General features: G+C 51.3%; 2 protein-coding genes across 2 annotated transcripts in view; both read left to right on the forward strand.

Annotated features, from left to right (window-relative positions):
• Positions 1-216: 216 nt before the first annotated feature.
• Positions 217-22,103, forward strand: LOC113968602 (hydrocephalus-inducing protein homolog). Its single transcript, XM_027685293.1, has 25 exons — positions 217-400; positions 2,208-2,339; positions 3,416-3,541; positions 3,789-3,908; positions 4,442-4,576; positions 4,774-4,973; positions 5,240-5,364; positions 6,500-6,701; positions 7,414-7,597; positions 7,964-8,063; positions 8,816-8,934; positions 9,994-10,217; positions 11,106-11,173; positions 12,455-12,690; positions 13,500-13,600; positions 13,790-13,925; positions 14,380-14,544; positions 15,150-15,302; positions 16,127-16,365; positions 16,782-17,028; positions 18,226-18,369; positions 18,564-18,707; positions 19,186-19,499; positions 21,205-21,303; positions 22,000-22,103. The coding sequence occupies exons 2-24, from the start codon at positions 2,262-2,264 to the stop codon at positions 21,248-21,250; spliced, it is 3,606 nt and encodes a 1,201-aa protein (XP_027541094.1). The 5' UTR covers positions 217-400; positions 2,208-2,261; the 3' UTR covers positions 21,251-21,303; positions 22,000-22,103.
• Positions 22,104-25,406: 3,303 nt separating this feature from the next.
• The window catches only part of LOC113968604 (hydrocephalus-inducing protein homolog), a 3,951-nt gene continuing 3,878 nt past the window's right edge, over positions 25,407-25,479 (forward strand). The window contains exon 1 of the mRNA XM_027685298.1: positions 25,407-25,424. The gene's annotated coding sequence lies outside the window, so the exon portion shown is untranslated. The remainder of the gene's footprint in view (positions 25,425-25,479) is intronic.

The raw sequence follows: 25,479 nt of genomic DNA on the forward strand, positions 1-25,479 counted from the left end.
GTGGGCTTTGGCCAGTGGCAAGCTCTGAGCTCTCTCCTGCCTCAAGGTCCGGGTCAGATCCTCAAGCTCTGCCTGGATGGTCTGTAACACCTGAGGAGAGGAAGGGCTGGGCTCTGCCCACTCACTGCCCAGGCTCTGCTGACACATGGGTCCGGTTCCGCCCCCGTTCCAGGTTCCCTCCATTGTCTCCCAGTTCCGCTGAGTTCTGTGAAACAACCAACACGGAGACAATGATTGATCATTGCCTTGATGTGAGCACAGTCACACCAGCAGGTCCTTGGCTGGCTTAAGATCTTCCAGGTTATCTTCCGGGTTATCCACAGGCTCCAAGTAGCCTATGGTGGTTCAGGCAAGACTGGAAGTGAATCCTCAAGGAGAAGTGGGAACTACCTGTCCTCAGGTAAAGGAAATTACCCGTCCTCGGCCTCCTCACAAGTCTTATGAGGAGTGGCTTATGAGGTTTTAAACTCAATTCATAGTTACTGGTAGTATTAAACAATATAGATAAGAAAAAAACCTTAAGCATTATTTTAACAGTCCTTGTATCAGTCTCTGTTGTTCTATTCGTCTCAGGAACAGAGGTTTTCTTTTTCTGGGCAGCAAATTCAGGGTTCTTGATAATAACTCTGACCACGATGGAGATGATCTGCTGGATTTAAAACAGTTCTTTTTATTTGGCTTGCAGGAGTTTCAGTCCTTGGGCTGGAACAGATGAGCAGGAGTGCCCAGTCTCATAGGCTTAGATGACACAATGAATCTCTGCAGTTCCTGCAAAGCAGATCTTAAACCATTAAACAATCTCACAAATAAACTCTCTTCTACGCCAATAGGGATCATGTTGTTTCCTGTGGTGTATTGAGGCACGGACTCAGGGGAGGTGAAGCTGAGACAAGTTTATTGGGGTCGCAGCCCTCCTTTTATAACCCAACAACAAACAGATAATCACACCTTATAAGGTAAAACTTGTGACTGCAGCATTTGGTTGGCTGTTACCTGTCAGGGCAGTTGAAATGGCGGTGGCAGTTGAAGCAGGAGCTAAAATAGCAGTTTTAGGAGTTGAAACAGGAGTTAAAATAGCAGTTTTAGGAGTTGCAGCTCACCCCTGTACTGAGCCACTCCGTTCTCTTCAAAGGTACAGTTTTTTCTAGGCCCTATTTCCCACAGTTTCCTGCCTTGGATTGCATGTGGATCTTTCATATGGCTATAGGCAAGGCCTGGATCCACATCACAGATGTCTCTTGACAAACCCCGTTTATTTTTGTTTTGTGAGTTAATGAAATGTGACTCTGTCTGATGTCAGCCTCACAGGAACTTTGTATCTTGGAATTCCTGCATTTTGACTGTGTGAGAGGAGCTTATGCTTTTATCACATAAAGTGATTAACTGCCAGTCACAGCCCTCTCCAGGCTACCATCTATATCCTCCATTCCCGAGGATTTAGAAAAGCCAGAAAAAAACTGCAGTTAAAACTTCCCGCATGCACGTCCCTTCTGTGCCTGAGATGTTACAATTTATAATACTGCCCGACCAATCCAAGTTTTTGTCCATCCTGTAGCTTTTGCTCTGGTCCACCCGCTGGGAATTGGGTCTGGGGGCTTTTCTTCATCATCTTCATCTTCTTCAGAGCACAAAGGGCACTCGGTCACCTAGTTTCTGAAAGTGTTCTGTGGTTCAGGCCAAGATGTGAGTGTTCTCTAAACAGCATAAACCTTGCCTTGACAAAAGACTAAACATTTTCTACTGGAATTCAGGGGTAGAATTGATATGGGGAATATAGAATGGGGTAAGAGGGTTGAGCAATGTGTAAACTACTGTGCTAAAGGGTAAAGGAATAAGGGCTGCTGCTCCTAAAATCTGCTTCTACTTATATAACTGCTTATAAAGCTTATAAAAATTAGAAAAACCAAAACGCTAGAAGAATCTTGAGGCATCAGGGGGCAAGGTAAGAAATGCCATCAGGTGTGTTCTGTGGCTCATTTGCACCCACAGCAAAAGGCTGTTTTGGCTCAGGGACTGTTTATTCCGGGGTTTTACATCTATGAATCTTAACTCGGCCACTTAAATACGGTTTAATGATGAATCAGGGTGGGGAGGCCTTGTGGTCTCCACTTCTGAGGGATGTCACAGCCTGGAGACACCGGTGTGTCCTTTGGGTCTGCCATGAACGGGATTCTGGATTTCCAGAGTTCCATTGTTGCTCCTTCCAGGCGAGCTGAGACGTGGCCACTGGCACGACTTGTCCACCCGCGGCATCCTCCGGGATGGCTTCTGGATTCCAGGGCAGAGAGGTGAAACCTCGCATTCCAAAGCTGGCCAGAGAGGCAGAGAAGCCTGTAATGGTAAGTACCCACTGTGGCTGGGTGGGAGCTGTGTTAAGGTTGGAAACTCTCTGTGTCCCTCCTCTCCCTGCCCCTCCCGCTGTCCAGCAGCACCGTGGAGCTACAGACCCCTCCCCACCTCTTTGTGCTGTGCTTCTCTTGGCAGGGGCTGTCGAGATGCAGCAGGGGATGGACTGTGTGTTCTTTCAGGGACAGCCCAGATCTTGCCTGGCTGTGCCACTGGAGCCAAGTTAAACAAATGCAAAGCTGAGCGTGTGCTTCTTTCCATTCCCTTTGTGTGGGCAGGAATTCCTTCTGGCAGCTCAGCACACTCACCTGTGCTGCTCAAACTCTGCCTGAAGAGACGTGGCTGGTCCCAGCTAGAACAGGTTCCAGACCAATTGTTCTATCTCATCCCCTGTGTGGAGCACAGATCCAGCCCTGCAGGCAGCAGTGGAGTCAGAGCAATTCCTCCTTCCCATCTGCAAATGTCCCCTGTGCTGACTGGAGCTCGCTTGACTGGAGATGACCCAGTGCTGAGGCTCTGCCAAGGAGATCTCTCTGTGTTCTTCTGTGGAGGGGCCTGTGAGGCCAGACAGAGAGAAAACAAGTGCTAATTAATGAGAGAACTAAAACTTGGACCCATTCCCCTGCACCTCAGCCTTGGCACAACGCTGCTGTCCTGCTTTCCTCAGACTCACCCAGCAGTGACATCCCCACACGCTGTGGGTCCTGAGCCTTGTGCAAGGATGGAGTTGGGGGAGTCCTGATAACTCCTCCCCACTCTCTGCAAAGGTCACTGGCTCGATCCACTGCAACTAAAGAGGAAACAAATTCCCAAAGAGCAGAATTCCCCAAACCTGTCACATCAAATCACGGAGCAGCTAATGGGACAGAGCCACGTGGTCAGAGCATGTGCATTCTGCTCTATATCATTAATTTACTGATGTTAAATATTTCAGGAAGTAACTTCCAGGACTTCCAGAACCATCCTAGTGGCTGTGATCACAAATTATTCATCAGTGGCACTTGAACAAGAAAAACCTTTCTGAACAAGGGCATTTCTGAGGCTCTTGTTGGGTTTTTTTGCCTTTCAGCTGACTCCCTCTGCCTTCCAGAAGCAGATGTCTCTCACCACCAAGCAGAGGCTGGCCAGCATTCCGCAGATTAATCTGCCCCAGATTGTCCAGCGTCAAGATATGAGTGAGACCTCCAATCACAAGGTAGCCTTTTCCTGCCCTTTTCCTTGCTCTTTGATGTGGTATTTGAAAAGAGTGTCAAAAGAGCTTCTCAGCTTGAGCCTGGTCTGTGTGGTGCAGCAGCTTTTGATCAGCTCAGAGCAGAGGTGGGTGAGCTGCTGTTTCCCCAGTGGGAGCTGGGCAGTGCTCACTGAGAGTCTGTGCAGGATCCTCATTCATGAACCTTCCCCCCAGCAGCTGAACCTCTCCCTGCTCTCTCTTGCCTCTCCAGGTCTCAGCAGTTGACCCAGACCAGACCTTGTTTTATGTTTTCCCATCAGAGGTGGTATTTCAGAACTACGTCCCACACAAGGTCTGTGAAATGCCGCTGGTTCTGAGGAACAGGGACATGGTGAGTGCTGGGATGTGGAGGTTTCACAGTGTGCTGGAAGAGGAGAGAGGTGCAGTTCCTGTGGTGTAAGCAGAGCAAGTTACCTGCTGCAGCACACCCAGAATGAAATGTCTCAGCACCTCTGTTGGCAAGATGATGGACATCTTCCCATGCTGGAGATCCTCTCTTGATTTTGGCTGTGTGTTGGTGGTATCTACCCCAAAGGAGTTTTTCTTATTTGTCTTTGCTGAGTACCAGCCAACAGACAAACAGTGAATTTGCTCTACTCATGCTTCCTCCAATGTAAAAAGACATCTATATTAACATTTCTACCAGTCTTAGTAAAAAATAATTGTCCTACTCTCTCTGGCTGAGCTGCTTTTGCCCAGGCAGATGGGATTCAAGTCCACTCTTGTTTATTATGTGCATGCACCTCCGGAGCTAAAAGTGCCTTGGAAAGGTGTTTAAGGAAGGATGTCACCAGGGCACGGCCAGGTCTCTTCTCTACCTGTTTCCACAAGTGGCAAAATCATCGTTCCGTGTCTTTCCTGCAGGTTCCTCGGCTGGTGAAGGTCACGATGGAGAGTTCACCTTATTTCCATCTGGTTGGCCCCAGCGGTGCGTACCGTAAGGTGCCACCGGGCATGAGTTCTACTTTACGCATCGTCTTCACCCCTGGGGAGAACAAGGTGAGTCTGGAGGTCCCAAGAGATCAGTGCCTTCAGTGGAAAGTGAACCTGCAGGGCTGGATTCAGGACAGGGCACCTGGCCTGGGTTTTGAGGAGCTCAGCTGCAGTTGCAGTGGATCTAGAATTATGGGGTACTCTTTGCCCGTGGTGAAGATGTGGATGAATGCTCTGTGCTGGGACTGTTTCTTTCTGTGCAGGATTATTTCCACTCTCTCATCTGCACCACTGAAAGAGAAGAGTTCATTGTGCCAATTCGGGCCATTGGTGCCCGAGCTGTCCTGAACTTCCCTGACCAGCTGGACTTCTCGGTCTGTCCAGTCAAGTACAGCACTGAGAGGACTCTGATGGTTCGCAACCTTGGTAACAGGGAAGCCCGTTACCAAATCAGCACCCAGAGGTAAAGCAGCTGGTCTTTCTTTATGCAAAACACCTTTGGGTGATAATAGAATTGTAATAGAGTAATAAAAGGAACCAGAGCAGGTTCTCCTGAGGGCTGGATCACCTCAGAAGTGAGCCAGCAGCAGTTTCTCAGCCTGTGTGTTCTGCTTTCTGCTGGCTGTGGTTGGTTTGCTCCTTCCTTAAACAAGTGAGCTGAAGTGGACTGCAAAAGGAATATCTTCCCCAGATCTCCCCCAAGAGTCCTGGTCTCTCTCTCTGTTGCAGCCCCTTCTCTGTCATTCCGACCATGGGAACTCTTGGCATTGGTGACATCCTGCAAGTGACAGTGGAATTTCACCCTCTGCAGACCGGAGGTCATTCTGGATCCCTGGTAGTGCACTATGACACAGGTGAGTGCTGGGCACTGCTGGGCTGCCCTGCTGTGCCCTGGGCAGTGAGGAGAAGGCTCTGCCTTTGCAGAGGGATGCCCTCCAGGATAAGGCTGGGTTGCTGCACTTGGCATTTGAGGCTGGCACTGAGGCATTAAGAACCACCCCACAGAAATACCATTTCTAGAGAGCACGTCTGATGTTTGCTGTTTGCATCTCGCCTGGGAAACAATCACCTGCAACAGGAAGGGTGGGGTTGGTACTGAAGTTTGTGCCCAGGAGGTATTTGGTTGGGAATAATGAAGGTTTGAAAGCTCTGGAAACGAGGAAGCCTTTGGTCCATTCTAGAGGATGAAATGCCAGCAGATTCTCCAGCAAGTTTCCAGTCCTCCATCAGTTGATGTGCACAGCCAGGGGCTCTCTCCTCTTCAGCTCTGCCTGGGGTGGAAAGCAAAGATGTCCTTGCTCTGGTTGTTGAATAGTTTGGGAATCCTCAGTGCAGGCTCGGGGGCAGGCAGCAGGATCCAGGCTGAAGACGTGGGCTTGTAGGACTGTAATGGGCAGGTTGGTGTGGGCTGTGCCCCACCAGTCTTGTTTTGACACCTCATCACAAGCCCACAGCAAGTGAGGGCACTGCTGACACAACACAGCAAAGTCCTCGCCTGTGTCATGGCCATGGGCCATCACTTCCCTTGTTCTTCTGGGTCTCCCTTTTCTGCCCACATGCCCCCAGGCATCCTTGCTTGTCAGCAACAAGGGATCAGGAGAGACAGGAGCTCCTGGAATGCCTGCAGGAGACCCTGGGCAAGCCATGACTGAGTGGGGCTCCTCAGAGTCACCTGAATGACTTTGATGCAGAATTCCCTGTGACCTGAGTGGGTCACCCCACCACATCTGACTAATCTCACTCTAAACACTGTCACCTTGGGGACAGATCTCCACAGACACACCAAAAATAAGGTGCTTGAGGTGGTGTCCAGGACATCCCCACCCTGTACACACACAGCAGTTGGGATGTGATGAATGTCCTGATCCCTGGAACTGCTCATACAGCCAAAAGCTGTGACCTTTTCTTCTGTCACCTGTGGTTTGCTCTGTTCCTTGTGCTTCCAACAGCGAGTGGGCTGAGCAAAGACTCCCCTTTGCTTTGTTCCAGGTGAAGATACCCACACAAGCCTTCATGGGTCAGCTGTGAATGCTCACATCAGACTGGACAGGAATTCTGTGGCAGTTGAGAAGACTTACATCACACTGTCAAACCAGAGCACCGTGATGATCCACAACTACAGTAATGTCACAGCCCGCTTCCAGTGGAAGGCTTTGGCTACTCAGGAAGAAGAGGATCAGCTGAAGCAGAGGTGGGTTTGAGAGATGCATTTCAGGGAGATACACTGCCCAAGGGTGTAACCAACATATGCTGGTCCTGACTTCTTTATTGGGTGATGCAAAACAAAGTCCCTTCCCCTCTCAGGGCCTCTGGTTTTACGCATGCAAAATCTTTAATGTCACTGGAGGGATGTGATGTGAATTAATTTATTTGTCTTGAAAGTGCTCTGGGAAGCTCTGGTGGAAGGCATTGTAGGGAACAGGGCAGCTGGAGTTTGCTTATCCCTGCAGGTCCAAAAGGGAAGAGGCAAAGAGTGATGCTGGTAACCTGCAGATGAAATGCAGATTTTTCCTCCCTTTCCAGGGAAGCCCCTCCAGATCAAGGTGTTCCTTGATCTTGATCTTTATCTACCTCCCCTGAGCAGCTCTGTGGTAGGAAAAGCCAGCTGAGGTGGCTGGTGGATTCTCCCTCAGTTGTGGCAGTGGCTTTGAGCCAAGAGGCTCTCTTGAGGGTTTTGCTGGCTTTCAAAATCTCTCCTGAGCTTGTGAGTGTGGAGTAAAACCACCTGCTGTGCCAACAAACAGCAAGGGATCCTCTGATCCATCTGGAACTCGGGGTCAGCCCCTGGCTGAGGAGCTGCTGCTGCTCCTCCCCAAGTGCTTTGCTGCTGCACTTACACTTATCTCTGCAAATATGTGGCCTGTTAAAGGATCTGCTGGGTTTGTCTCTCCCCGTGGCTGCAGGTTCTGCCACAGGCTGTGCCTGCAGGAAAATGCCCAGGCGGATAATTTTCTGGAATGGAGCAGAGCGGACACCACTCGTGGAGAACGCCTTTCCCTGCTCTCCCACATCTTCCAGAACGAGAGGACAAAGGTGCAAGGAGATCCCATGCTGTTCTTTGATGACATTTTCACTATTAAACCGGTGGTAAGTGATATCTGAGATAGCTGATAGCTGAGAACCTCCCTTCCTCTTCCTTCTCCTCCTCCTCCCCTACATGAGGTCACTTGGCAGATCCCCACCTCAGCTGGCTTGATGTGCTGAGAGGGAAGGCATTGGCTTTCTTGTGAGGCTGGAGAGCTTGTTGCACAAAGCATTTCTGCCCTGCAGGCTCCTGGCAGGCTGCAGGGACCTGCCTGAATCTTCCAGTCTCTCTTATCAATGTTATTGATTAGTGTTGCTCGCTCCTTGCTCGTCACTGATGCTCTCTAAATAAAGGCTTACAGGGCTGCGACTGAAAACAAGAAATGTGATGTTTCAAGATGAAAGTTTTGTTGTCTCCTTCCGTTTTAGGAGGGAGAGGTCTGGCCAAATTCTTCAGCTGAAATCAGCGTGACCTTCAGACCCCGAGAAGCCCGAGTCTACAAACACACTGCCTACTGTGACATCTCAGGTACAGCTCCCCTCTCCTGCCCCTCTCACCCACGCTGAGGGCGAGGTGCAAATGCTCCTCCACCCCACAGGGCTCCTGTGTCATTGCTGGGAAGGCTCTGTGGTCAGCAGGGCAGTGCTGGTACATGCCCACTGTCCCTGTGGCTTCTGGGGGGTCTCCTGTGCAAGGCCAGGGATGCCTGGCTCTGGATCACAGATTCCAGAACAATCCAAGCAGTGCAGGGACTAGTGACATGCAAGCCTTGAGCTGGTCTGGGAGTTGGAGGAACAAAATGATGTGTGTTGAGAAACAGGAGCCTGCTCCTGAACGACCTGATGGGCCCAATGGAAGCTTAACTCTCCCACTGGCCCCTTGGAAGAGGATCTCAGGGAGGTCATTTAAGTGGTGCAGATACATCCACACACACATCCATCCCTTTGAGACCGGAGCTGATCCCTTGGATTGTCAGGGTAGGAATCGGCCCAGAGTTAAAGTCCCTTGGGGGCAAAAAGAATTGAAATAAGGAAACAAACCTGGAAGGAGGAAGAACAAAATGTCTGACATTTCCTAAAGTTCCAGTATCAACAGAGGGGTAGAAGAAAGGATGGTTTCCATGGACATATCTCCTGAGGGAAGAGAAGGGGCCATGTCTTCTCCTGGAGAATCAAGACCTGGTTCTATCCAGCTCAGAGTCAGGGAATAGCATTGAGGCAGCCTGGAAAATGCAGGATAATATAGGGAATTATTGTACTGAAAGAGAAATCTCTCCCCAGGCCGTGAGACCAGGCTGCCCCTGCGCCTCATAGGGGAAGGCCTCGGGCCCCGGCTCTACTTCCCATTTGAGGAACTGGACATTGGGAAGGTTTCTGTCATATCACGGCACATATACAAGGTGAGCAGCAGGGGTTGGGGTGGATCCTGATGGCTCCTGGAGCAGCAGTGAGCCTGGTGGACCTGCAGAATTTCTGGCAACTCAGGCAGTTGTGATACCAGTCAAATTTGGGGCGTTTCACAGAATCCGGATCCTTTTGATGGGTTCTGAGGAGTGTATCTGTTGTTCCAGAAACCCTCATCCCTGCTTTTTGCAACTGCCCTTGGAGAGCAGCTGGGAGGCTTCCTGCAAAAACAACCCCTTGGCACGTGAAAGCAACACTGAGTCAAGAAGCTGAGTGTTCAGAGGCTTTTGTTCCAGCCCCAGACTCGAGGCACCTTTGTGCTCAGGCTGTTCAAAAGCAGCTGGAACAAACTGACTGCGTTTGAGCTCCAGTCCATTGCAAACAGTTTTCAGTCAGGTGCCTCCTGCCTATTCCTGGGAGTCAGGGGAAAGCTGTCCAGCCTCCTGGCTCAGCATTGGCCGTCACAAAGGGCTTGGGAGTGCTTTTCCCTTACTGACCAGTCCCTCACCCCCCTCAGCCTTGGTGCATCTCCAGCTCTAGAAAGAGCAAAGCATTTCTGGGAAGGAAGCAAAGGCAAAGGAACTTGCTACATCTTTTTTTCTGGTGTCTTCTACGTGCAATAAACTGGCTGGCTGCAATGGAACCAGAATGTGTCCTGCCCTTGGTGGGGTTGGGCACATCTGGAGCAGCAGCAGCTCAGTGGTGATTAACTTGTCACACTGTAATGCCCCGTGTTGCTCTCAGGGCAGGGGTGAATGAACCTGTTGATGCTGAGCAGCTCCTCTGTGCATGTGGAAGTGGATTGCTCTGTGTCAGTGGGATAACCCAGAGTCACTCTTGTTGTGTGAAGTTATTGTTGCTTTGCATGAAAATCAATCCCAAAGGCATAGGAAGTTGTATTTCAAAGTTGTAATTTTTTTTTGCTCCTGCCGTGCAGCAGCACAGAGCATCTTCTGCCTTTTACAGGTGTTAATTGTTTAATTTAAAAACAACTCAGCCTTCTGTAAGAAAGGAGATTGCTCATGTATTTCCACCTTGCTTTCTTGCTGCTGCAGGCATTCCTGGTTAACAAAGGGCCTATTGAGGGTCTCTTCAGCCTTATCCCTCCAACTACAGCTGTGGGCTGCTGCTTCACCTTTCTGCCCCAGCTGGGCATCATTCCACCAGATGGGCTCCAGGCCATCAACATCTCCTTCCGTACCACCATCCCGGGGGAGTTCAAGGAAGAATTCCAGTTCTGTGTCCCTCAAGCCCCCAAGCCTGTGACCTTGACTATCAGGTGAGGAGGGCTCTGGGAGCTTGGTGGGCACGTCTGTAGCTGTCTCTGGGTAATCATCTCCCACCTGCCTCATTTGGTGGTGGAGCAGAGAACAAAGGTGTTGCCTGAGGTCTCAGTCTTGGCTCTGATGCTGGCAGCCCCTCAGTGTGGAGGTGCCTTCTGCCCAGTGCAGGTACCAGGAGCTGGAGTGACTCCTTCCTGCAGGGATGTCTCTCCCCCTTGGGCCGTGGCAGGCAGTGGGATGGCACCAGCTTTGGGCAGTAGCTGGTCTGGGATGTCCCACCTGAACACCCAGCAAAGCCCCCAGGGCTTTGGAGATGGGCCAGCCCGGGTGATTCTGCACCAGAAGCTGTGCTTTTAAAATCCTGTTAATAATCCCTCCCAAATGGGCAGCAGCAGCCTCACATCTCTCGTGCCCATGTGTGGGGACAGGCTGTGCTCCCAGCTCTTGTGCAGGGAGTGCTCTGGTGCCTCCTTTCCACAGCCAGGAAAGGGCTGGTGCAGGAGATGGGGAGCTCTGCAGCAGGGACTGTCACAAGGGCTTGGGCATCATCCCATGGGCTGGTGCAGCTGCAAAAGATAATCCCCATCAAGCAGAGGGCAGAGGTGGGGAAAGAAGAAAACAAATTGTGATGGGAAAGGCAAAGCTCACTTCTCAGAACCACAGCAGCATGAGGGCTTGTCCCAGATAGGCTGTTGGCTGCTGCCCACTTTGCTTTGGCTGCCTCCTGTCCACGCGGATGCCATGCAGAGCACAGGGTGGTGGGTTGATTTGAAACCCATGGTGGCTCTGACAGCAGCTTTTATCCATTCAAGGGGTCATGAGAGCTGAACCCTTTGCAATTCCCTTTAACCCAGCCTTTGCCTCCTCTGTCTTTGTCCTCACAGGGGCTGTGTCATCGGACCGACTTTCCATTTCAATGTACGCGCCCTCCGCTTCGGTGACGTCTCCTTCGGTGAGTGTGCCCAGGGTTTGGACCACAGTGTGAGAGGTCTGTGTGTTGCTGAAATGGAGCATTTGAGCCTCAGAGCATCTGTCACTTGTGTTCCTCCACAGCAGCCTTAAGGGTGCTGACTCCAGGGCTGCTGGTGGCTCAGGCAGCATTTTCCCATCATGAGGTCAAGCAGGACCAAAGGAGTAGAAAGTCAGTACCCCTGCTCAGCCACTTCTCAGCTTCCTTTTGAATGAATAAACCAACAAGAAAGGCACCAGACAGGAATATTGTTACATAATAGGAGATCCATCCTGCTTAATCTGATTTCACTCCCAAGGCCTCTTCAGCTGAAGGCAGCTGTTGTATCTTTGCTTCTTTTAACTGTGCTGCTGACTGTTCTCTGCATCTGGTGACCTCGGTCTCATTTGGGATTGTGACATCTGTGTTGGTCCTTTTTGTGCCCCTCCTGCCTCCCTGCTGGAGTCAGTGCTGGAGCTGGGCAGTGGTCACTGTTGATGGGCACAGACAAGCTCTTGGCTGTGCCTGCAGTTGGTTTTTCCTCCCCCTCTGGGTTCAAAGGACGCTTGGTAAGCAGGCCCTGGGAGATGTCTCCTCCCCACAGAGCTGGCCAGCCAAGACAGATGTCCAGTGCAGAGCAGGTTATGGGCTGGTGTCCTGGCTCTGCAGGACATCCCCACCAGGTGTGGCTGTATCCCTGGCTTTCCCTTATGAAATGCAAGTCTCAGAGCTAAGGTGGTGTAAACTCTTGCAGGCAGCAGTCACAGCCAGTGTGCAGCAGGGGATGGTGTCCCTGTTTGTTGGTAAACTGCATTAGGGTGCTTTGCATCATGTTCTCGTTCCCAATTCCATCCTCCCTTTGTTTTACTGTAGCTTCTCCTCGATGACAACTCACTGCTTTTATATCTTGAAAACAGTGGGAGTGTAGGCAGAGTTAACAGGGAGTTTTACAGTCTGAATTTTGAGAGCAAATCCTCGGTTTGGGTGCACACTCATCAGTGAGAAATAACTGGTGCTGGTTTGGGGCAGGGGAGAGAGCTCCTCCTCCCCGTTAGAGACACTTGTGGTGTTCAGCAGGGCTAAGAGTGGGCATTTCCAAGGCAGCAATCTGGGAGCAGCATCAAAGGGAACTAAGTGACCATTAATTCCTGGCTGAGCTGCTCAATGAGCTGTAGTTCAGATAACAAAGAGCCAAACTCCAAGCACAGTTTTATCCTATGGGGACATTCACAGCAGGAATCACGAGGTGATTGGTGCCTCCTGGATACTTGTGTCATTTTCCAGGCTTTCCTCGCACCTTGTCCTGCCGCCTGACCAACACCTCCCTGATGCCCATGGCCTTCACCCTCCGCATTCCTGAGGACGGCTCTGGACAGCCCAGCCTCACCAGCTCGGATCAGACATCCAGCAACACTCACCCATCCTGGAGAAAGGGAGCTCAGGGTCTCACGAAGCCAATGGAATTTACCATAACGCCCTGCAGAGGGACCATCTGCTCCCAGGCATTCCAGGATATCCAGGTATGGGAAGGGTCCAGCCATACAGCTTCACTGATGTGTGGGAGGGCTTTGGCACTGCCAGCTTTGAGTATTGTGTGAGTAAGAGATCTGCACTGGTGTGAGGCCTCTTTTAGCTGGGTTGCTCAGGATGTTCCTGAAGGAGCACAGTTTTGTTTCCAAAGTCATAAGCTGAAGTCATGTACCATATGGTCAAGTACAGAAGCCATTCGTGTGTTTTTGAGAGGAATTTCTCTGATGGAAAGCAGCAGAGGAAGGATGAGGACAGAAGGTGGCTGTTAGAGGGAGGGATGTCATTGTATAAATCAGTTTGCTTTTCTTCCCTGTCTCATTTCTCCTCTCCTGGGGAGCAGAATGAGTTGTATTCCCTGTGGGGATCTCCAGTGGGGACAGAAAACACTCTGCAGCCATGGACTGCCCAGCACCTGCTGGGCCACACTTTGCCCTCAGCTCTGGAACTGAGCACATGCTGTTCATTCTGTTCAAGTCAACAGATTTCCTCTGCATTTATGTCATTGTAGTCAGGTGAAAAATTGATCCTTTAATTTGAATAAAGTGGTGAGTAGAGCATTAGTCTGATGGTGCTTTAATTTAGCTTACCTATGCCCTGATAACTTCAAGATATGTTTAATAAATCCGATCTTGCCAGAAGGGTTTTGTTGCTCCCAGAGGTTGCACTCTAGACGTGGACCAGCAGAAGAATTAAGGCAAAGTCCTTCCTTTCCTTGTCATGGAACAAGAATTGGAGGACAGTACACGAGTGATGAACCTTTGGGAGTGAGGAAATATTTGCTGCTCTTCCCTTCCACCAGGTCACCCTGTGTTCCAACACCGTGGGGCAATACCAGATGGAGCTGGTGGTGGACGTGGATGGTGTTGGCAGGAAGGTGTCAGCACTGCCCATCACAGCCAGGTACCAGCACTCTCCTTGCAGCTGCTCGTCTTTCCTTGTGCACCCACCACCAGAACACTGCCTTGCATAGGAGTATTAAATGTCCCTTTGACGTGACAAATGTGTTGTGCTCCATTTCATGTTCTTCAGAGGTACAAGTTCTTTATCCTTTCAGTGTCTCTAATTCCTTGGGGTCATCTCTTTGCCCAGATGTGTCGTTCCTCCCCTGCGAGCGCTCAACCCCATCATGACGTTTGGACGGTGCTACCTGAAGGTCCCTTACCAGAAGATGCTGAAGCTTGTGAATGACAGCGACTTTCCTGGCTGCTACAGGGTTCTTCCTCAGGTTTGGCATCGCATCCACCTCCTCCTCTCAAATGTTGTCCAGTTGTTTATGAGGGGAAAAAAGGGGTTTGCGTAAGACCTTGCCGGTTTCTATTCAAACCTAAAGGTTCACTTAGAACAGGAACCTGCCTGAATACAAACTTCAGGAAGCCGTTTAACTTCTTAGGGAAGCAGTTTATATTCTAGTCTTTGAGGTGGTTTAATGTAGGAGAGTTTAGAGGGTTGTGAAAAGCTGCTGCAAGGGGGCTGCCAGCACAGGAGTGGGTGTCTGTGGGACGCAGCAGCTTTTGGACCCCCTGAGGATGCTAAGCCCCTACAAGTCCTTCATCTTGTTTTGTGCCTTTCTGCTTTCTCCTGGGGATTTTTAAAAGTGTGTGTGAGTTGCCATCGTGGTAGATGTCAAGGAGTTTAAAGTTTCCTCCCTCTGAAGTTGTGTTTGATTCTGTCCCTTCTAGGAACACAAGGAGGATGCTGCTGTGCGGTACTTCACCCCTCGGCCATGTGGGACTATCAAGGCTCACAGCTCAGTGGAGATCCCATTTATACTTGAAACCCAAGTGCTGGGAGAGCATGACACCATTGCTGACATCACCGTGTTTGGGAGTGAAGAATCCCCCCTGGTGAGTGTGAGATGTGAGCCTTTGTGTGACTCATCCTGATGGAGTGTAAAATGTGCAGGGATTCTTCCAGGGAAAACAGGAGCTTGTGATATATGGCTGGTATGGACAGGAAAGAAGGGATTGGCGTCATAAGCAGCATCTTATGCCTAGAAAAGAGGAAGTATAGAATCCCTGTAGGTGGTAATCTCAGTGCCTGACCCAACATGCAGTGGGAAACGGGATAACAAGCCCAGTCTGAACCCCAGACCAATCTGTGGGTCTCACATTCTGCTGGGAGGGTGGTTTGGGGCAAGATGGAGCAGTGAAAGGAGTGGAAGCAGGCAGGAGGCAGAGGAAAGAGAGATAGTGTGGAGGAGGTGTGAAGAAGCAAGAATGGGAAACAGCATTTCTCTGTTTCCTGATAATGGGAGCTTGTGGCTTTCAGGTGGGATCACTGCATATCCCACGCTTGCTCCAGGCCTTCTGTTTCAGTCTACAGCACTGAAAACTTCAAACAGCCAGAATTATCCCCAGCCTAGGAGTGCCCTTAGAGCTGTCTAAGCTTTTCAAACTTTCCCTGATGTGTCTTTTTTTTTTTGATCTTTCCTACCTTCTTCCTGGACCAGAAAATCCATTTAGAGAGCACTGGCCAGGGACCTGTTGTCTATGTATATCCAACCGAGATAAACCTGGGCACTATCCCGGTCGTACAAGATATTTCCCAAACTCTCCACCTCTCCAATCAGAGCGTCATCCCTGCAGTCTTCTGGGCAGAGATGGTAAGTATCTGTGGGGCTGTTTTCCAGTGAAAATGACTGCTCAGGAGCAGCCTATGACTTGTTTTTTATATTCAATGTTTCCATGCCTCTCTTTGCAAGATATTCCATCCGAGTGCGGCAAGAGGAACCTGGCTCTGGAGGTGGTTTTATCTGGGACAACCCTCAGTGAAATACACACACACACTGCAGTTTTCTTTCTGCTTACTGCTTTCCTGCCCTGCTGTAGCCATGCAGAGCTGACTTTTCCAAAGCAGAGGGCACTGGGACACCTCCCTGCAGCTGATGATCAATGGGAAAAAAGGGCTTCAGTCTTTCAGGGGCTGTTGAGAAGCACTGAGAGCCTCCCGGGAAAGAAGACTTTAGTGTTGGGGTTTTGTTCAGCTGGTTTTGCAGAGTTATCCTTTGGGCTCTCAGCAATATCCTCCAGCTGTGTGGCTGCTGTGGTGGGATTGGAGCAGTCCTGGCTTCCTCTGGCCTTGAGCCTCTGTGCCAACCCAGCTCTGTTGTCAGGAAGCCAGGAAAGTAGCTTCCCTTGGCATGGACTCCAAAGAGAGACTGGAGGGGGAATAACCTTCTCCTGAGGTAGAACATCCCTTGGGTTGAGCAAAACTGGGTTAATGAGGTGAATCTGTTAAAGGAGGATAAAATACAGGTTGTATAAGATCTTGGAGAGTTGCTGTTGCCAGACACTGTAGCTCAAATTTAGGGAAATTAAACCTTTATGGTTTTTACCCTCCTCTCTTTGGTCCTTCCACTTCCTGCACCCCACAGCAGACCAGGGTCCGTGGTTTCCATCCTAAGTTCGTGCTTGGTTTGTCTCACAGGCTGGCACGTGCTCACGCTGGAGGACTGAACCCAGTAAGGGAGTGATCCCCCCCGAGAGCGAGGTGTCTGTGACTGTCACAGCAAACCTCGATGACACGGGGAAATCTGAGGACAGGGTGAAGCTGTTCATTGAGAACAGCGAAGTGAACATCATCCCTGTGCAGGCTGTGGGTGTTGGCACCACAATCGTCACGGACAAACCTTTCTCTCAGGGGCTCAGCTTTGGCCCCCACTTCAGGTAGGATCTCTCTCAGCTCCCGCTTCTCCCATGGGCTGTTTTGCTGTAGTCCTTCAGGCTGGGTCTTCTTCAGTAGGTCCCAGCTCTGTTTCCCTGAAGCCACAGGGATTCCTTTAGAAACATGTGATGGCTATTTGGGAGCCTTTAGAAACCCTCAAAAGCCACTGAGATGGAAAACAGCTGCTGGGTGGTGATGAACTCAGGGGCAGCCAAGGCCTGGCTGTGGCTGAAGCCCTGAGCTCAGGTGGCCTTTTGGTGGAGGTTTTATTGCTGAGTGTGCACTCAGGGAACTCCATCAGGGTGCTGAAGGTGGGTGACTGCAGGGAAACAGCAGCTCCCATGACATTTCCTCTGCTTCTCTTCCAGCCATGACATTTCAATGTCATTTCATGACATTTTCTCTGCTTCTCTTCCAGCCTCACTCCCTTCTGTTACGAGTTCAAAATAACAAACAAAGGACGACACACCCATCAACTGTTTTGGACTACAGAAGGGTTCAGCATCCTTCAGCAGCGTCATCCCCTGGGTACCACCAAGGGCAAAGATGCTTCCCAGATCCCAGAACCTGCCAGCCCCGTGTTCAAGCTGGAACCGCCGCAGATGGAGCTGGTGCCGGGCCAGACTAAGGACATGGTGCTGGAAGGCTTCTCCAGCACCCCCCAGGTGAGGTCCCACCAAGGGCTGAGCCCTTCCCATCAGATCCCCTCCACTGGGGCTTCTCCTGCAGCCCCTTGACATTTGCCTGGGAGAAGGAGCAAGTGCCTTCAAGAAACTGTTTTAAGGCCACAAGTTTCCATGGCAGCACCAGTTGCTTTCCTTGCTGGCCACCATCAGTTGCTAAGACTTTTTTGTGTTTCCATAGCTACCAAAAGCCAGTGCTGATCCCAAAATACAGGCTGAAGGAAATATTGGTCCTTCAGGGCAAACAGGAGGTTACCAGTGTCGTGTGCTGAGGCAGAAAGAAAGGGCAGAGAAAAAAAGTCACACTTAGACTGAGAGCCCAGGCAGAAAGCAAATGAAACAAGTGCCACAAGTGCTTTATCTGGGGAAAGCAGGGAGTAAAACAAAAGCCCTGTGAAGGGAGGGAGTGTCTGGGATCAGCATCACTTGTCCTCTGCAGACAAATGTGGGCAAAGGGCTGGTCTAGCCCTGAGTCCTGGAGGAGGAAAACCAACACTGTGTCAGCTCTAATGATCACTGTGATGTCCATCCACGTAGGAAACCATTCCCAGAGATCATTATAATTGACAGCTCAACTTTGGTCAATATTTTTAAAACTGCTCCCCAGTCTCTCAGCCAGCCCTGGCGTCCCAAGGGCAGCCAGGTCTTGCAGCACCCTTGGAAAGCAGCTCAGAGGGACAGATTTTAGCAAGGGCCTTGGGGTGTTCTCCTCCCTGGACCTTTCTTTCCAGGGGAAGTACAACTCTGCAGAGAAGCTGCCAGCTAAACCTGGTGTGCATTCCCTGGTTCCAGGACCCCTGGGCACAACATTTAAGCGAATGTGGAAGAAATCTGCATGAAGCTCCTACTGATTAGCCCTTCTGTCACCCATTTCCTTAATATAGTTACTTTTTTTTTAATCAGTTCCTACTTTCCCGCTTTCTGTAAGCACTATGCTCAGCAGTGGCACAAATCAAAGCCATAATCATTTGGGGCCAGGATTATTACAGTTGTAGGCAGCACAGGACTCACGAGCACCGTTTGTGGCTATTGGGGTGCAGCGTTACAGACATTTGAGTGCAGAATAAATAAGATGCAGCACAGAAAGGAAATGGGCTTTTGAGAACAGTGGCTATGGCAGGAAATGGGCCCATGGGTGGTGAGCCAGCAGCCACTGGTGACAGTGACTCTCACATGCAGAAGGTGAAGGAGCGGCTGCTGTGTCACGCCATGGTGGGGAAGGAGAAGAGAAAGAAGCAGATAATGCAGGTGGATGTCAGCTGCGAGTTCGTTTTTCCCCTCGTGCAAATATCTGCCAGAGCAATCATGTTCCGTGTGGAGAAGGTGAGTCTCTGGATTGCATCCTTTCATGGCATTTAATGGCATGGCTCTTAAATCAGCTGGAAGGGTTAGAAACTATTAGAAAGAGTAAATAGAGATGGATGCACTTCTGGGGTTGAAAAATGTGAAATGCATTGGAAGGGGAAGGAGGTCTGTGGCCATTTGAGGTTGTTTTTCCTTGTCTCCTGTTTTTGTAGTGGCCCAGTGATGTCCTGACTCTCCTATACAAGCCTCTGTCTTTACAAAACAACTGCTCCCTGCCACTCAGCATTGTGCTGGACTTGAAGAAGCCATTCCTCATCTGTGATGTGGACCAGCAGCCCCTCCCTAAAGATGCTCAGGTGAACAGCCAGGGACCTTCCTGCTGGTGGGGTTTGAAGAGGGAGGGGTGTGGTGGTGCCCTTCTGCTGGGAGGTCCTCGAGTCGAGAAGTTCTTTCTGTAGAGTCAGCAGTGGACTGGCCTGAACTGAATCAGCAGAGCTGCTGAAGGAAGCAAAATCTCCCCTGAATTGGGAAGACCCATCCTGGCTCTAAGACACAGGGAGCAGACAACTAGGTCTGGGCAAGCCATCCAGACTCCTGGAAAGCATCCCAGCTCTCCAGCAGCCATCCCCTTGTATTGCTGCCAAGCACAGAAACATGAGCCTGAGAGAATCTTGGACAAGAGTGTGATGCTCACAGTCAGACCCTCACCCTAAAGAAATGAAGGGTGAACTGGGAAGGCCACGCTGGGGTCACACTTCAAACCTTTAACGTTTCATGCTGTCAGACCTTGGGACTTCATCACACAGGTGATTAATACTCTTCATCTCCTTGCAGCCCATAAAACTGGACAAAGGGGAGAACCTTCATCTCCACATCCAGTTTAACCCAGCTTATAAAAAGGATTTGTATAGCTGGGTAGCAGAGAAGACATTGAAGATGAGGTTCATAGAGCATCCCCATGAGGAGCAGGTCACCATTCGGGGAGAAGTCTACTACCCAAACCTCCACATCCAGACCAGGGCCCTGGACTTTGGCTACGTCATAAATGGCACTGAACAAGTGCATTATGTGGCCATGACCAACTGCAGCCCAATCCCTGTCCGCTACCACTGGTCCTTCCAGACAGACAGCCAGGTGAACACCATCAGGTAGGTGCTCCTCTGCTTGGAGCTCTTCCTCCTGGGGTCCTGTTTGTGCTTTGCAAAGACCGAGGCTGTTTGCCTGGGATCTGACAAAGTGCTTTTGAGATTTCCTTGTGGAAATAACAACAACCAGCCATGGTCAGGCTGGGTGCTCAGGGAATAGGTGTTCTCCACCAGTTGGACACTGGGCTGGAGACAATGTCCTCCAGCCAAACTGGGACTGTAAGACACTCCCAACCCTTTCTGCAGGAGGAGGTTGGCTTTGGAGGAGCCAACCAAAGCCACTGAAGCAGTGCAGGATCCTGCCCAACAGCCAGCAGGTTCAGAGGATGCCCTGAGAGCAGAGCAGGATCCTGCCCAAGAGTCAGCAAGTTCAGAGGATGCCCTGGGAGCAGTGCAGGATCCTGCCCAAGAGTCAGCAAGTTCAGAGGATGCCCTGGGAGCAGAGCAGGATCCTGCCCAACAGCCAGCAGGTTCAGAGGACTCTTTGGGAGCAGTCCAGGATCCTGCCCAACAGCCAGCAGGTTCAGAGGAATCCCTGGAAGCAAAGGTAGATTATCTTGTGCACCTACTGCTTGCGTTGCCTCCCAAACTTGCCCCTGAAAATCTGTGCTCATGCCAACCTCCCTTTTTGCTGTCCTGCTGTCGTGTGCCCTGAGAGTGGGCTGAGCAGCAGGGCCAGTGGCTGGAAGTGGGGCATCTGGGAAGAGACAAATAGGATAGTTTCGCTCAGAGAGACCCACTCAGATCCTACAGACCTATCTTGAGTTTGGGATTTTTTTTTTGGCTTATTTTCTTTACAATGTAAAATCAGGTTTTTATTTGCATCATGAGAAGGCTTTCGGTTTCCTTCCTGTACCAAGCTGTGCTGAGTCCTGATCTCCATTTCCCCCTTTCCAGCCCAGCTAGAGCCACCATTTTCACATCCCTGCCTTCACCCAAGAGCCAGTATCGCAGTGATGGCTCCAGAGCTGTCTTTTTTTAAGGCAAAACTTCTCTTCCTCCTAGCATGGAAAATGGTCTTTGGTCTGCTGACCTGCCTGGTGAATCTTGGTGCTTTGGAGTGGGAACTGGCCCCTTGTTCTGTATCATGTGGAACAGAGGCTGCTCCTGGGGCAGTAAAAAAGGATGTAAGGAAGCACGGGAATTTCTGAAAGCACCAGTGAACTTAAAGCCTTAAGTTCAAGGAGAGGAGTTGTACCTGCTCAAACCCCAATATTGGTCATTTCAACTCTGCACGTTTTTTCTGAATCAGGAGAAATGATACCCACTAGACACAAAGAATAGTGTGGCTGAATGTTCTCAGACAGAAGCATGAAATCATCTTTATTTCCTGGTTGTTGCCCTTGTATGCACAATTAAACCAGGGAAATTCAAGCGGCTATCCTGGAACCCTGGAATGGTTTGGCTGGGAAGGGCCCTTGGTTTTGCTGGGAAGGGACCTTCAAAGATCCTGTAGTTCCAGCTCCCTCTGTCTGAGTGCTGGGGGTATCCAGTTCCCTCGTGCACACTTGCATGTAGGAAGTGCAGGCAGAGCCTGTGTCTCATCTGTGGGTGGACTTGGACCAGCACTCCATCGATAGCATGGACATACCCACACTGATCTGTGCCCAGGTCCCACCTCAGCTGCTCCTGGTGTGGTGGTGGAGCCTGCAGCAGAGTGATCTTGCTCAGACAGTGCTCACTGCAGCCCGTGGTGCTTTTTTTCCAGGTGCTGCCATCCACTGCTGTGGAGCCTCAGAGCCTGGAGACCATGAAGGGATTGAGGCGGTTCACAGGGGTGGAGAACCTTGCCTTGGGAATGGAAGAGGTAAGTGGGAATCTGTCTCGCTTCCATCTTTCCAGTGTGGAAAGCAGTTCTGTAGCCCCCGCTCCCACTGGCATTGCCCACAGAGGGGTCTCAGTCCTTGCAAGCCCATCACAAAATGCTGCTGGAGCAACTGGTCACTGGAGAGGCCATGTGGGACGTGTTGTAGGGCTGCCCAAGGATGCTCCCAGTGCAGCACCTGGGGAGGGCATTGCTCCCCTTGTACCTCATCGGGTCGTTGATTGGAAATTTTTGCAGGAGCTTTTGCTGTAGCACCTTGAGGGAGCAGCACGTAAATCAGAGAGAGAGGGAAAAGCCTCAGGAGTCAGATGAGCCGAGCTGGAGTTCTCCCCCCAGCTCCAAGGGCTTTCACCTCCAAGTCTCCTGTTTTTCTGGAGGCAGTAAAATTGTTTTCAAAGGCAAGTTCTGCAGTGGAGAGAATATCTTACTGCCAGGAGACATCCTAATTTACTTTAATGTTGTGTATTAATTAATGCATTGATCAGCGAGTATGGAAGAAGATTTCCCCTATGGTCCCTCCACTGGTCAGTGACACAGATGCAGGGTGAGATCAGGATGATTCTGGCTGTGTTGGAGAAAGAGCCCCTCCAGTTACCTCTGTACTTCGCTCCAACCCACGAGTGCTCTTCTGCACCCATTTCCATGCTCAGCATCTCGATCCCTCCTCCCCTCCTGCAGGTTTTTGATGTCCAGCCGGTGTCCGGTGTGCTGCAGCCGGGCAAGAGCCAGCAGGTGCTCTTCACCTTCTTTGGCCACCCCAACATCGCCGCCCGTGTCACGGCGCTGTGCCACGTGGAGGGAGGCCCCACCTACGAGGTGGAGCTGAGTGGGGAGGCTTCGGACCTCAGCTACCACCTGGACACCTACGACATCGACTTTGGGCTGCAGGTACCACCCCCTTCTCCTGGCAGAGCTGCTGCCTTGGAACCATCACCACTGGGTTGCTGCCCACCCCAGCCCAGGGCTCTCTCCCCTTCCCAGCTCCTTTGTTGGCTCTGGGCCCTGGAAAGGACAACCTTTAAGGGATACATCCACCATCCAAGCTGGTTGTCATGGCCATCTTCACCTCACACACACACACACCCACCACCAATGCTGGGAATTCCTCCTCTTTGAGGGATCTAACACTGCCTCCTGGGGCAGGCAGGATCCCAGTTGGGATGTTCAGAGGGACATGTCCCTGAGACATCCCTCTGCTGATCTGCTTCTAAAGCTTGAGCTCCAAGGGGATGCTCTCCTCTAATGCTCTTGCTTAATCTACAAAATAATCCAGGAAGGAAGTTGGGCTTCCAGTCACTGTAGCTGGAGAGAATGTCCCAGAATAATCCTCATTTTACTTCTTTTCAGTTAAAAGCCCACAGATATTTCCAGCTGCTGGCCCTGTCTGTGTTGCCCCTGTGTGTCTCCCTTTTTTCCTGTCAATGTATTTGCTTGCCAATACTTGCATGCAGGTGCCTTTTCCTCTGGAACGCCTCGATGCCTCCTCCATTGTTTCACCAGGCTGTTTGGTGACCCCTCAGAGTAAAGAGGGCCCTGGTTCATTTATTACTGGCCCTTACATGGTTAATACCACATCTCTGCGTGCTGCCAGAACTCCCTGCTCCTGTGCAGGGCTAAGAGGTGCCCTGTGCCTGATCCAGGCTGACCTGGGATGGTCAAGTGCCTGTATCTCCTCCCCAGTCCTTGCTCTTGCGTTGTGGCTGTTTGCTTCCAACCCCATGAATGAGGAAGGAGATTCCCAGCAGCACGTTGGTATCTGTAACTTCCCACTCCTCTGTCTTCTCTCCAGATGTTTAATGAAGTCATCCAAGCAGAGGTCACCCTGCAGAACACTGGGGTGATTGGATTCACCTACGAGGTGCAAGACCCCAGCACTGCCAGGGCAGACAGCCCTCTGCCTGGTGAGCCCGTGGTCGTGCCCAGCACGGTGAGTAGCACGAGTGGTTGGCCCCAGCCCTGTGTCAGGTGGCCCAGGAGAGGGTTAAAGTGAAAAAAAATGTAAAAAACCAACCAGACCCAGCCTTGAGAGGCAGGGCTGAAAGCAATTGCTGCTGGGGTTAGAGAAGGTCAAGCAAGTGCTCTCCTAATAGACTCCCCCGTGGCCTTGGCCAGTGGGTGCCACTAGTGGGAGGCACAAGCACATCAATCACTCCTTGGACCAGGACTGCTGAGCTCTCTGGGTGTGCTGGCACTGGAGCTGGGTGGTGCCAGCTCTTCTGAGGGTCACCTCACCCAGGCTGTGTGATCAGACAGGACTTACTCCTTGTCCCTGCTTCCTCCCTGCCAGCACTATGCAGCAATTTACATATTCCTTGCTTTGGCTTGAAGCTCCTTTGCCAGAAGTTCTCACAGCCCCTGTGCTGGTCCCTCACTCCCTCCAGCTTTGCTGCTCTGCAGCAGCTCTTTGGGGCAGTGAGGGGCCCAGGGAGGAGTGGGGCTGGAAGAGCAAGGAGAGGAGTTTGCAGCATCCCACCATCCCAGCTTCTCCGTCGTGCCTGGATGCCTTTGAGCTTAAGCAGTGTTCCTGCTGTCTTTGACCCTCTTTGGAATAAGAGGTGAAAGCCAAATCGCTTTCTCATTATTTCCTGCCTGTCTCCTCCAAGGGATGGCACGCTGATGCCCCCTTCCTGCCAGCATCCGAAGACACAGCTCAGAGTGGCCCCGTGCAGGCAGCTGCCGCAGCAGCACCCTGGGTGCTGGCAGCTTGGCAGGGCTCCCCGGGGCTGCAGCCCTGTTGGGTGCTGGAGCAAGAGCTCGGGGGACTGAGAGGCAGGATCTGTCCCGCTCAGCTGCTTCTCCCAGCAGTGGGAATGGGACTGGGGAGCCGTCCAGCCCAGCGTGCAGGGGTGAGCCAAGGAAAGCTGCAGCTCTGTCCTGTCACCCAGAGATGGGTTTGCCCTCAACCTGGCTGGTGTGAGCCCAGCCTGGGGCTTGGACAGCCCTTTTGGAAGACCAGAGAGGAGGTGCCTTCCTGGCATCACCCTCTTCCCTAGATCTCATCCTAGTCTCTCCTCCTGTGCTTCCAGAGATATAGGTTTGCAGGTCACTGTGAGTCTGGATACGCTCATGCACCCTCTATGTAACCCCAAAGGCATGAGGTGTTTTTGTCAGGTTCATTAATAAGGGGTCAGGCCCTTTGACACCAGCCTGGAACCACTGATGTGCTGTGACAGGAGCTGCTGGCCCTGCTGAGTGCAGGCAACTTCACTCCTCTTCCACAGTGCCTGGCAAAAGAGCTTTCACTTGTTGAGCCTGGCCCTTGCTGGCAGAGGGCAAACCCCATTAGCAGCAGAGCTGTGAGCACAGGGCAGGCTCTGCTGGGGGTGCAGCCTTAGGAGCCCTCAGAAGGACACACTGCACCCTTGGGTTGGAGGCTCAAGCTTTTGGGTACGAGGAAGTTAGAAGGTGATGTGGTCTGATGTTTTCTTCCAGATGCAACCCTGTCTTCTCAGCCTGTCTGTCACCTGAGCCATCCCCCATCAAACCCTGTTTGATGCATTCCTTCCCTCTCTCCTCCCATCCCCTGCAGGAATACATTGAACCTGGCAAGGAGCAAGTGCTGAAAGTCTATTACCTGCCAGGAGTAGTAGGAGTCTTCTGCAGCACTCTCCAGATCCAAGTGGGTCACCTGAAATCAGCAGAAATCTCCCTGAAAGGAGAGGGGACCTTTCTTAGGATCTCTTTGGACCTGCCCTGGATTGTCAAAGGTGAGCACTGCCTGTCAGCTCCTAGGAAGGCCTCCTGGTTTTTTCCCCCTTTTTTTCCCCTGTAGGGCAGCACACACCCATCTCCACTAAGCCTGGAGGTTGCAAGGCTGCCAGACCAACACTCGCCCCTCTGGTTGCTTCCTGACTCTTGAGCAGAGTAGCCCATGTAGGCTTTGTCCCAGTAACCATCCTGCAGATCTTGCCAGCACATCTGTCAGAGGCCTGGAAAGATGATGGCTAGACAGAAAACCTTGGGAAAACTAAAAGAGACTGGCAGGGCTTTTGGCAGGGTTGAATTTGCATGATATTTCAGGGGATGAGATGCTCCTCTGTGAGGAGGATGATGGCTGAGAGTGAACATGAGGATTTAGAGAGGAGCAGCAGCATCCACTTTCCATAGATGGCTTGAGGGGTTTGTTTCTGGGAGAGGCCAGTGTTGGGGAAGTGGGAC

This window comes from Neopelma chrysocephalum, unplaced genomic scaffold, assembly GCF_003984885.1.
Source record: "Neopelma chrysocephalum unplaced genomic scaffold, ASM398488v2 Primary Assembly neopelma1_68b, whole genome shotgun sequence".
Classification (NCBI taxonomy): domain Eukaryota; kingdom Metazoa; phylum Chordata; class Aves; order Passeriformes; family Pipridae; genus Neopelma; species Neopelma chrysocephalum.